The sequence below is a fragment of the Homarus americanus genome, unplaced genomic scaffold (assembly GCF_018991925.1).
Source record: "Homarus americanus isolate GMGI-L3 unplaced genomic scaffold, GMGI_Hamer_2.0 scaffold16430, whole genome shotgun sequence".
Taxonomy (NCBI): Eukaryota; Metazoa; Arthropoda; class Malacostraca; order Decapoda; family Nephropidae; genus Homarus; species Homarus americanus.
In genome coordinates, this window is record NW_024729259.1 from 6,368,859 (window position 1) to 6,381,491 (window position 12,633).

Here is a 12,633-nt window from a genome sequence, read left to right on the forward strand (position 1 = left end):
GTCTGCTGCATCAGTTACTCAATGTGAGGGAGCAGAGAGGGAGTGTTGAGCAGTGCCGGTACAGCCAGCATGATTATTACTACAGCAACTACCACCCTTAATAAATTTCAAAGAGCATGGTCTATATTCCACAAGGTTAGTGTCATAAAATTAAACATGCACACCTTTGCCACCAAATTCGCCAAGACTGAATTAAATATTGCAATGAAAGCTTCACTCTTACCTCGAGGAAACCGCAAATTAAGTGGCTGAATTACAATATACGTAATTTTGTTTTTCTTCAAATGAATAATGTGTATACTATTGTATCCAGCCGCCGTCGTGTGTGCAGTTTAGGTGTTTCCATCACACGCCGTCCATCAGACCCTCGCACGGCGGCGGCGGCGCGTCTTAGGAAGTATGTCCTGCTCAGGGTGTTCTGTCAATCTTTCGCGATTAATCGAGTGTATGTCTGACAACAAAGGTTTTGGCGACTTTTTGATTGCTCACAACCTACTGCCCGAGTCCGTTAAATGCCTGAATTGTGGAGTAGTTGTTGTGGTGAACGGCAGACATCGATTTCAGTGTAATAAGGTTGTCAAGAGGACTTCTGGGAAAGGATATAAAAAAACACGATGCAGGTTAAACGTCAGTGCCCATAAAGGCACATTCTTTGAAAATTCTAGACTTTCATCCAAGGAAGTTGTTTATTTGATGTACTGGTTTATAAACCATAAGGCAACCTATAAAACTGTGGTGTTCGAGACGAAACTAACAGGAACAACCATCGCAGATTGGTATAGTCACATGAGAGAGATTGTTATGCATTACTGTGAAACTAAGACAAGCAAACTCGGAGGTCCAGGAACAGTTGTAGAAGTAGATGAAGCTGAATTTGGCCAAAGAAAGTGCGACAAGGCAGAGGTTAGAGGAAACTGGGTGTTGGGGGGAATTGAACGTGGAGGCAAGAAGATTTTTTTGGTAACTGTTGGTGACAGAAGTGAAGAAACATTGATTGAAGTTATTAAAGACTGGATTTTAGAAGGAACAACAATAGTATCAGATAGGCAGAGTTCCTTCAAGAACATTTCTTTAGAAGGCTACTTTCATCAGACTGGTGACAACCCCCAAAACTCAGAAGACTCAGAGTCTTCCACCAACACCAATAACATCAAACGTCTGTGGCGAGACGTCCGCAACGAGATTCCAAAATTTGGAAGAAAGGAAGAACATTTTGACGGTCACCTTGCCACTGCATTCTTCCGTAAAATATTCCCCGATCAAGGTGAACGATTCCACCAGTTTCTGCTAGCAACAGCTGCTCTCTACCCACCATTTTATTAAGGTAAGAAAACAAAGATACTGGTAGTGCTTTTTGACACCAACTCGTGAAAAGGAGCTGTTTTAGGACAATTTTTAGTCAAAATTGGGAAAAGGACAACCACAGAACTCTATATTGAGGTTTTTTTAAGGTAATGGTGGAGCAACCGGTTAGCACCTGAAGGACTTTGTGGAATTGCACCAAAATTTCTGGAGATATTATTTGTATGATACTAAACACGAAAATGAAATGACAATGCACAGAACCTGACCTAACCTTACCTATCTTATGATTTAAATGCTAACAACCGTGCTGCGAATAGGGCAAAAGTCAATAGAGGATTTATGTGTGATGAAAAGGTAATTGCAATAAAGATTTGTTGGTAAAATTGTTGTCTTGGTCATGCACCTGTTTGGAAGTCATTCAAAACACATTAAAAAAGAACACTGGAACACCATAATTTCAGCCTAACCTAAGCTAAAATTCGCTGCATGACCGAAACAATAATAATACCGATTTGTTTATACTGTATTCACATGTTGGACTTGGTGTGACCCCGAGTCAACACTGTTCTTGAAGAGTATTTTTGAAAGCCCAATAATTATAATCACCTATACTGTATTGTATTCCTGATTCAAATATACCTGTACAATGTTTTGCTTGTAACAAGAATATTCCATTTATGTAGTACTCATAGGTGATCTCTTATATTTGCAGTTGCCTGCCTGTTTCTCAACATCTACAGGCGTTGTATCTTTGGAGAGGATCAGGAATATTGGGATATCTGCTCATATTGATTCTGGCAAGACGACCTTAACTGAAAGGATTTTATACTATACTGGTCGAATAGATGAGATGCATGAGGTCAGTATTATATGTCAGAGTTTGATGTGGATGATGACATACTAAGAGGGTACAAAGATTAAATTTTTGGGGGGTGCTGGATAACTCATACCCAAGCAAATTGTACCAATCAGAACATGTCAACTCTTGACCAATTTACGAGACAGTTCGTATACACACACACATACACACATTATATATATATATATATATATATATATATATATATATATATATATATATATATATATATATATATATATATATATATATATATATATATCCCCAATGGAAATGTGGACACGGTTGATTTTAATATATGAATAGCAATGTGTTTTTTAAATAAGTGTTTATTTGACCTTAACTTTAACAAATTAAGAGTAAATACGTCTGCTTTCTCTCTCTAAATGGGAAGAGTGTGAATATTGGGTGACACATAATCAAGTAGTTGCATTACTCATACTGGTCTTGTTTCCGTTTGGTCGTGACTTTTTAAGCAAATCTATGCAGAGTATCATTAACACACAATAACATAACTAATTGTGTACCGTATGCATTAGCCAATATTCTTAATCTTCGTTCTTTTATATCCTTATTACTTCTGTATTTCATTCTTGACGTTGACATGTCAGAAGAAATTCCTGATGATGTTACGATGTCAGCCACTCTGTAGAACAAGTTCGTTATACCAGAAGAAGTACCAGAGAGGAGCCCCAAATTATATACTGTATACTAACTGATTTGTTTAAAAATAATGGAGCTTGAAAATCAATCTTTTTTTTTTATGCATGTTTATATTTTGTCGACTTATGACCCTTTTAAGCAATTGAAAGCAACGGGTTTGCAGGCTGGGGGGTCTGGGATCCTGTTTTTATGCATAACGGGTATAAAGTAAGAAAAGGTGGGTTTAAAGAGTAAAGGCACATTTTGTCAGCTCCTGGGGGTATTATTGTTATTTTTGTTATGGGAATAATGAAACAATTAACCAATATAAGAGGATTGAGTTTTATGTGTATGCTCCTCAGGTACGTGGGAAAGATGGTGTTGGGGCGGTAATGGACAGCATGGAGCTGGAGAGACAGCGAGGTATCACAATTCAGAGTGCTGCTACCTATACTATGTGGAAGGACCATAACATTAATATCATCGATACTCCAGGTATTTGACCAAAATAGAACTCTCATCTAGAATATTGACTAATGTACTGTACATTCAGGACTTGCACTTATGTTGCAGATACCATTTTTAATTCTTACAAAGTGCATTCTCAGGCTTCTTATTTTATATAAAATTAAAAGAGATTTAGAAGTCTGTACATTATAGATATTACAAAGAAGAATTTTTAATATAAGATAAGAGCAAAATATAATACATGGGTAGAGAATGTAGCCACACTGCCAATGAGGCTGTATTACATACTCGGTATGTAAGAAAACAGAAAACTACCACGAGAGAAAAGAATTCATGTAGCCACTGTACATGATTAAATAATGAAATTAATATTTTTCTTTTCAGGACATGTGGATTTTACAGTGGAAGTAGAGCGAGCCTTGCGGGTGTTAGATGGGGCAGTATTGGTGTTGTGTGCAGTGGGTGGTGTTCAGTCTCAAACATTAACTGTTAACAGACAGATGAAGAGATATAATGTACCATGTTTGGCATTCATCAATAAACTAGACAGAATGGGAGCCAATCCTTCTCGTGTGTTGCATCAAATGAGGTAAGCATGTGAATAATGTTCAGAGATGTGTTCACGTTTGATTTTAAAGCAAATATGTCCGTTGGCATTTTTGTGTTGTTTACATATTAATGTCACTATATTAAATACTTAAATACAAAATGAAAAAATATAAGGAATGTTTACCTAAAGTTCTATACCTTTTTTTTGTGGGGAAAACAAAACAGATCATTGAACATGTCTTGTGGATCTTTGCTATTTAATAATTCTTCTTTTATAGAGTCTCCGTTAATATAAAGTTTCCTCACAAACCCAATTCTTTGTACTCCAAAGGTGCAACTCTGTTTTCTATACGAGAAGAATCCCACGGACCTTAACTTCCAAATGGTTCTCCTACAATATAGGAAGCTCGTCACTAATTTTGCTCTCTTTTTGGAGGTGGTGATGAACCATATGCTCAGGGGAGAAAATGCAGATTCTGGTAGCACAGTAGTAGTGAAACCGCCAACACCCACAGCCACTGAGTATCTTGCTGGGCTGTCTCATGACTGGCTTAGCCAGTAAGTGTCCAGCCCAGGCCAATATTTCCACCCTTCTATGGATGATTTAATTTATCCCTGTTGTGTGCAGTATGGTACCATGACATTGCCAGTGTAGTATACTGTATCCAAAAATCAGTGTAAAATAAAAATTATAACTGATAAAATCACAGTACTCTACCAAGACATTAGTGCACTGTCTTGGTAGAAGTGAAACATTAAAGACATAGAGTATTTCATGCTACTGTAGCGTGTGGTCTACAAGATATTTAAGTTAGGTTAGATTAGGATAGGTCAGGTTAGGTTAGACTAAAGATAACTTTGTAGACTGCATGCTATAGTAGCACCCAGTATTTAATGTTCTTACAGTAAGGCGATGAGGATTACGCTACAGATGTACAGTAGGTGCTGACCAGTGAGGCTTAGAATATAGTATACAATTCTAAAGATACCACTTTTTCTCACTACCCCTTTCAGTCAGAAGGATTAGCCTGGTATGTCCTCTCACACCAAGCATCACATTAGAAGGATGTACTATGTTCAGTATGACTTTTAATCTCCATGACAGTAGGAAAAGCTGGGAGGATGAAATTGCTCTGATATGGCAATAGTCTTGTTCTAAGACACTCTGATAGACCACTATGCCTAGTCAGATTTTTTTTTCCTCTTGTGTAAGAATGAGTATTGAGCTAACTATTTATCTGTTTTCTTACCTCTTTCTATGAGTGGCCAGTCTGGTCTGTTTACTTGTTAGATTTGAGACTGACCACCACATGATGGGGAGTGGGCTTCCAGCTGGGTGATGGGAATGTTCATTCACACACCCCCCTCCCTCACCTACCCCCATACATATCACCTCCCTCACACACACATGCCAACACACACACACACCCACACCAATACACACACACGCACACCAATATATTTTCAGCCACCGGCTGCAACTCTATTAATAAACCGTTTATTATTATTATTATCACACACACACTCTACATCCTTGACCACCGAAGGGTCAAGACGTACCTGGCGCTCCTCTCGGAGCAACCAGGTCAACTGTTAAGTTGGCCCATACCAACCCCCTCCCCTGAACCCTCCTCCCCACCGGAATATCAACAAGTTCTCGCCAGAAGTTACAATTTCATTTAGGAAAGGAACGGAACCAGTGTTAAACAGAGGTGAACAGTGGTGAACAGTGCTTAGGTCAGTGAGAACAACTCAACAGTAACAGTCGTACCCAAGTTAACCTTCACACAGTGAGGTCCCAGGTACCCAGTGATAACGGCCCGTGAGAGCCAACAACAACCAGCGATGTGTTAATCCGTCTACGATAGGAAGGCCTAAGACCAAACCTCACTCATATAACACCATCTGTGAGGGAATTACTACACCACATGTCCCTCATAACACCATATGTGAGGGAATTACTACACCACGTCAAGTCCCTCATCACACCATCTGTGAGGGAATTACTACACCACGTCAAGCCCCTCATAATACCATCTGTGAGGGAATTACTACACCATGTCAGACCCCTCATAACACCATCTGTGAGGGAATTACTACACCACGCGATGCCCCTCATAACACCATCTGTGAGGGAGTTACTACACCACGTGAGGCCCCTCATAACACCATCTGTGAGGTAATTACTACACCACGTGAGGTCCCTCATAACACCATCTGTGAGGTAATTACTACACCACGTCAGGCCCCTCATAACACCATCTGTGAGGGAATTACTACACCACGCCAGGTCCCTCATAACACCATCTGAGGGAACTACTACATCACGTGAGTTCCTCCTAACACCATCTAGGAGGGAGTTACTACACTACGAGTTTGCTGTTCAACACCTACATTAATCTGTATGTTCACTGTATGTTCCTTTACCTTTCTCTGATGAAGGCTTTTGTTAAACCACCAATGTAGTATGTAATAAGTCATTTATGTCCAGTGTATATTTTCAGCCTTCGGGCTGCAGAATTTTTTCAATAAACCGTCAATTATTATTATTATTATTATCATTACACACACACACACTTCCCTTAAATGCAGGTTGTCGACCCCTGTCCTAAACCCCCTATCAGAGTGTCTTGGTAATATGACTTTTGTGATATCAGACTGTTCTACCAGTGACACAGAACAGTCATAAGTACCCACCAGGCATGTCCTCTGGTGCACTGCTTGGGGTTCTAGGATATACAAAGTACTGTATGTCTTCTGACTGGGGGAGTTAATGTAAACTGTCTTTAATGATTTTTTTGTTGTTGACAGGTCTAAATTGCACCACAATGCAGCTTTTGTGCAGTTACCAATAGGTTTAGAAAGCAACACAAAAGGAATCATCGACTTAGTGGGTCAGAAAGCTTTGTACTTCGAGGGAGATTTTGGGTAAGTAAATACAGTTTTAACACAAATGGGAAGAACTGAGAATAGATATTTGATTAAGGTATGTAACTTTTTAATACAGTGATCTTCCTAGTGATGTAACATAAAGTCATTGTTTGTTTCATCTCAGGTTTACTAGCGCACCAGGAATTGGGATTGTGGTGGTTAGCAGCAGAGGGTGTTTTGCTCTAGTTACTGCCCATCTCCCTAAACATATTCTCAAAAATGATAGCACTGTACAACCCAATATTCTAAGTAAACCATTAAATTTAAATCACTTGCAATGAATCCTTGCAAATTTGATATTGTGTGGGTTGTGGGTTGTTTGAATTAGCCCAAAATATAAAATTTTCCTAGTACCTATACAGTACACACATTTAAATCCCCCCCTCCTCCTCCTCCTCCCAAGCCAGAAAACCTGATTCAAGATTTCCTGGCATATGCTTGGATGCCTCAATTGCAAGCCTTCATTTCTTTATCAGTCACATTCTCAAGACTTGATGCCTACAGTTCATTTAAGGTAACATTCTCTGCCTTGTACAGTCTCGTTCAAGATTCTTCGAACACTGCTGGAGACAGCTGGCAACTCAAGGCCATTTGTTTACTATAATACATAGTTTAATATACGAAACAACAAAGCCCAACCATTAAATTTAACAACGAGGAACTAAGTAACCAATCACCGATCACTGTTACATTTATTCATAATTTTTACTATGTACTATAGTAAACAAACGGCCTTGAGTTGCCAGCTGTCTCCAGCGGTGTTCGAAGAATCTTGAACGAGATTGTACAATCCAATTAATTCTTCATGTACCTCAAAGTAATCAACCCATCAAAAACATATTTTGTTACTTGTTCTTGATTTGATACATCTGTAATCTCATCAACCATAATTGAAAATAATATACTGCATATACAGTATGCATATGCATAGACTGACAGTATGATCTCTATTGAGGGATGAAAGAATTGCATCATTTATGGGCGATCCCATTGGTGAGGGTTAAAGAAAGGTAGTTGGGTTCATACCATATAGGGGGACAACAGAGACAATATTAAATGCCAAGTAACTACAAGAGAAATATCTAGGGAAGGAGAGATATATCTACTTTGTAGACAGAGAAGGCATGTTAGAGGGTACCGCTACTATATGAGGTTGTACAGTGAGAAGTTTTTTTCTTTAGATTTTACCCATTTCTAAAAATAGGTATTTTACATAATTTTATTCATTTCATAAAACACATACTCTACATAATTTTACCTATTTCTTAAAACCCTTCAGTATCCCATTAAAGACAATATGTACTCTACATAAAAAGTTTGGGTGTCCAGAGCACCCCAGAGAGTCCCCAAAAAAGCAAATTCTAGTGTATTGAAGTCCAGTGTACAGTATAGAGGTTTTATTGTAATGTTAAAATTGAGGGTAGGAAAAGACTTGGGTGGATGAATAAAAAATTAAACGCTGGGTTCCTGGATACTTTATTTACAAGTTTGGGAAGATTAGTAAGACAACCAGAAAAGTTGGAGTGGATAATGTAGGTGTGGTCATAAACCCTCAGATGGCACTTGGATAGATTGAAGAAACTTAATTTTGGTTAAAGTTTGTAGGTGTGTATGAGAGCATTATTTTATTTTTTTTTAGAATTATATTGTACAGGAGGTCCCCGACGTGCGAACATCCGACTTATTAATGCCTGACGATACGATCGGGGTTAAACTTGAAATTTACATTACTGTATTTTATTTACCTGATGACTTATTTTTTACTTTAATATACTGTATTTTGTAATTCTATTTCTTCTTTTGTCTTAAATTAAGTGATTTTAGATGTATATAAGGACTTTGGCTATGATATAGTAGTGGGATTTTAAACATTGTTTTGTAAGTAAGGTATGCATATAGCATGTGTTCCAACTTACGAACGTCCTCAGGAATGGAACCCTTTCGTAACCTGGGGACCTCCTGTATTATGTAGGAAGCTAACATAGTGTTCCAACACATGGATAACACTCCATATATTTTTTATTAGAAATATTGTACGTGAGGATGAAATTCCAAGAGACATGAGTGTCGAGGTTGAGGAGCAGCGTATGGAACTTATTGAGCATCTCTCCAATGCGGATGACATCATTGGGGAAATGTTTTTGGGTAAGAAGAAATATTGGCAAAAATCACAATTGTGTTTCCAGAGTTTTTAACTTACCTGAAATATGGAAGTAAGGGTACAGATTATATAATCTATTTAGATTTTTTGTTTGCTGTAGAAAATAACATGATCTTAGTAGTGTTTTACTTGTTAAAAGGCTGCTATAAGTTTGACAAGATGCATTCTTGAAACAAATAACAGAGTTTGACATTGTTAATCATTCTGTATTTATTTATTTATTTTTATTTTTTGTAGCTAGAATAAATGAAAAGATTTAAGTCATGTAATTTAATTGTGTCTCCAACTATCATGTATTAAATCTTCAGAGGAAAAGACACCAACAGAGGCAGAGCTTCATGCTGGTATTCGCCGTGCCTGCCTCAAGCAAACCTTCACACCAGTTTTTGTGGGAACAGCACTGAAAAATAAAGGGGTTCAGTCACTCATGGAGTCTGTTATTAGATACCTACCAAACCCAGGGGAAGTTGATAATTTTGCTTTGCAGCTAAATAAGGCAGGGTAAGTATAGAATTATTACTCTAGCTTATCTTGCTTTTAGGGTGTCTTAAACACTTCACATATTTATTTGATCAATTATTTGATTTTCCAAAAGAAAAACAAGTGATGTCCTGTAGTGTGTTGACTGCCTTTCTCTTTGTCACTAAATCATAATTTACAAAGAACCTACAAATTATGTAGCCAAAGGCCCTAAACCACAGTAATACAGTATACTGTTTTTTATGGTAGAAATAGAGCATAAATGGTTCAGTGCATGCCTAGTGCATTAAATATAAGTTAAGCCATTTTAAAAACCGCATACAGTTTTTACCTTTCCATTTCAGTGAGGAAAAGAAGATCCTGTTGCATTCTGCACGTGATAATAGCCATACTTTTGTTGGCTTGGCCTTTAAACTTGAAGCTGGCAGGTTTGGCCAGTTGACATACGTAAGAGTCTACCAAGGATGCCTTAAGAAAGGGGAAGTTATATACAACTCACGCACTGGCAAGAAGGTGAATCAGTTTAATATTTTGTTTTTGTGTTTTTGTGGGTACTCTTATTGCTTTCATAGTTCTTAACAAATGGCAACAAACTGAATGTAAACTACAACCAAATTCTTCCAAACTATTTTTTAAATAACTACTCACTGTGAAAATTAATTACAGAGTACCTAGAGTTCACATGAAGAGAGTGTTGTGGAGTTTACTTTAAACTTAACGCTTAAACTGCTCTTCATATCCATTGATGATGCACATTTGACTGTTGGATTAACTAACCTGACCGTAACTTTGATCTTATCTCTCCCCTTATCTCGAGAGGATACAGTGAGCTACCACTAGATGGAGTTGGGGTGTATTTAGGGTTGCAAAGGCATGGAAAGTTTCCGTGAAGTTGGGAACTGTCATGAAAATTTTCTGTATTTTTTAAGGTGTGGGAATTTTGGAAATTTTGGTAATTTTCTTATATTTGCCCATTTTTACAGATTTGGAGCACATCAAATTCTAGATTGAACCTAATTTTATGAAATAAACTGTCATGCAGACAGTTAATGAATATTTATTCCTAAAATTCCGGGTGCAAATAACAATTAATTTCAAACATCCCCTAATTCAGTTACATACTACTGTACTGTAGTGTTGAAATTAGCACATTTTCTGAGTGAAGTTTTTATGAAAAATATCAAGTTATGCAGTTTGTATCACATTAGCATTAAAATATTTGCATTTAGTCTCATTAAATACCTATACCCGGTATGTACAGTATAATAATAATGGTTGCCCCTCATGTAACAAGGATGGCCTGTCCTTGGGCCACCTGTACTGTACTGTACTGTTATTCTTATTTGTTAGATAATGATAGGTTCAAGAAATTTACATGTTATAATGATTATACATCTCAGAGTAAATGAATACAGGAACATATCATTGGCATTAAAAGGAACTCGTATTATCCATGCAGGTTAAAGTATCCAGACTTGTCCAGATGCATAGTAATAATATGGAGGAAGTTTCTGAAGTGTTTGCTGGTGATATTTGTGCATTGTTTGGCATAGACTGTGCCTCAGGAGATACCTTCACAACAAATGCTAAGCTGAACATCTCAATGGTTAGTATTCCTTTCATTGTAGTACAGTACTGTACTTATGTAAGGGGTGGAAAACAGAAAGGTTTTTGTTATTATTTTTTCTATTTCTTCCTTTTCTTTCTAGAGAGCTCATCTCATGGGTGTATAGCTCCCAGGGTGCATTACTCCTTGGTTTTAATCTCACTGAATTAAAGACATCATGACTTAGACATCTGGCTGGTAGGCAGCTACCAGTCCACAGTAGCTGCAGGTATTCAGCTACAACACACTGTGCCTGAGATATGATGAGGGAAGCGTCACAAAGATTGTTTTAAAAGCCTAAACACAATTACACACAATCATATGTCTGGCATCGGCACAGATGATATTTATGTTACGTTAATTCTTACTTGGCACATGAGAATTTCACTATTAAAACATGAACAGTGATATTCACCAAATTTAACTGAGTTCAAATGACTTAACATGGCAGGCGTGAGGCACTAGCCACATACCTGAGATATGATGAGTGAAGCGTCACAGTGTCGCTTACCCTCCCTTACTCATTTATATACGAGGCTAACTGGCAACTCAGGCATGCCAAACATGCACTTCATGCATTACATATATTTCATTTAAATCAGTTGCTGTACATTTGGTTATGAAAATCAGTGTCATGGGTCAGATTTATTTCTTACATCTATTGTTACAATCTAATCAGAGTTTGAGCTTGCCGGGCACTATTGAAATGGGCTTCAAATGCACAAACTGGTAATGTCTTTCTTACGACCTCATCAGAATTTAGACAAGGGCCTACTGAGAGTTTGCCATTAGATCTTGGAGATAAGAAGACTGACATATTCTTTTCAGGATAATAATTACTTTCTAAAATCTAAAACTGACAATAATTTCAATACAAACATCAGATTCTCTGATGATTGGGAATCAAAATGATCTAACTTCAGTAGCAATTTGGCACTCAGGGTGTCCCTAAGGATGGGTCAGTGATTCGTTGCTTCTACTGGCAGACTCTACAAGTACTCTTAACTTATTCGAAAATTTTATCAAATGGTAAATACAGTTGAAACTGTCAACATCACTCACGAGGGATCTTGAAGGTTTCATCTGTAATGAGACATATCTAATTTGATATGACATATACACATTCAGTTGCATTTTCAAATTTCATAACATGAGATGAGATACTAAGGAATATCAGAGTCTCAGTACCACATGGAGAGAAAACAGAGGCCTCAGGCATTCTGAAATGGTGAGAAAATGGATGTCTCAACTGGGGGACTCGATAAAAAAGTTACAGCTACATGTTTTATGGGCTATTGAGCGTAATTTGAATCATCTGATTTTATGTTAACTAACATATACGACCGTGGTCAGTACACTTAAATGCATATAAATTATCTTGATTTTAAATAGGTTAGTGAATTTCCTTTCATATTTCTTTAGATATCCTGTAGAGCTTGTCCAGTTTAGATATTAAGGTTTTAATTTGTCACTTTGTAACCCATTGAATTATGGTTCAAAATAGGCATAATCCACTCAATTCTATGGATTCCTCAGTAAGATATGCTGAAAAATGCTTATTATACCCTATGAAAAATTTTTATGGCAAAATTATAATGTCAGTGGGTAAAACATATACTGTATATAAGCTTC

General features: G+C 37.3%; 1 protein-coding gene and 2 long non-coding RNA genes across 6 annotated transcripts in view; 1 reads left to right on the forward strand and 2 right to left on the reverse strand.

The window, feature by feature from the left end:
- The window catches only part of LOC121866483 (elongation factor G, mitochondrial-like), a 23,942-nt gene continuing 11,309 nt past the window's right edge, over window positions 1-12,633 (forward strand). The window contains exons 1-9 of the mRNA XM_042366195.1: window positions 1-135; window positions 2,018-2,164; window positions 3,169-3,301; window positions 3,659-3,863; window positions 6,635-6,751; window positions 8,781-8,899; window positions 9,224-9,416; window positions 9,740-9,908; window positions 10,855-11,001. Coding sequence (XP_042222129.1) covers window positions 70-135; window positions 2,018-2,164; window positions 3,169-3,301; window positions 3,659-3,863; window positions 6,635-6,751; window positions 8,781-8,899; window positions 9,224-9,416; window positions 9,740-9,908; window positions 10,855-11,001 — 1,296 coding nt within the window. The 5' untranslated portion in view covers window positions 1-69. The remainder of the gene's footprint in view (window positions 136-2,017; window positions 2,165-3,168; window positions 3,302-3,658; window positions 3,864-6,634; window positions 6,752-8,780; window positions 8,900-9,223; window positions 9,417-9,739; window positions 9,909-10,854; window positions 11,002-12,633) is intronic.
- Window positions 9,223-10,213, reverse strand: LOC121866484. 3 transcript variants are annotated; one of them, XR_006088986.1, is made up of 3 exons: window positions 10,173-10,213; window positions 9,727-9,863; window positions 9,223-9,315 (listed from the first exon to the last, which is right to left on the reverse strand). It is a non-coding gene; the product is annotated as an uncharacterized LOC121866484 (long non-coding RNA). The 3 variants fall into 3 exon arrangements; XR_006088985.1 differs by lacking the exon at window positions 10,173-10,213 and adding an exon at window positions 10,067-10,166; XR_006088987.1 differs by lacking the exon at window positions 10,173-10,213 and adding an exon at window positions 10,044-10,166.
- The window catches only part of LOC121866485, a 22,665-nt gene continuing 21,674 nt past the window's right edge, over window positions 11,643-12,633 (reverse strand). For both annotated transcript variants that reach the window (XR_006088989.1, XR_006088988.1), the window contains exon 3: window positions 11,643-12,221. This is a non-coding gene — a long non-coding RNA (uncharacterized LOC121866485). The remainder of the gene's footprint in view (window positions 12,222-12,633) is intronic.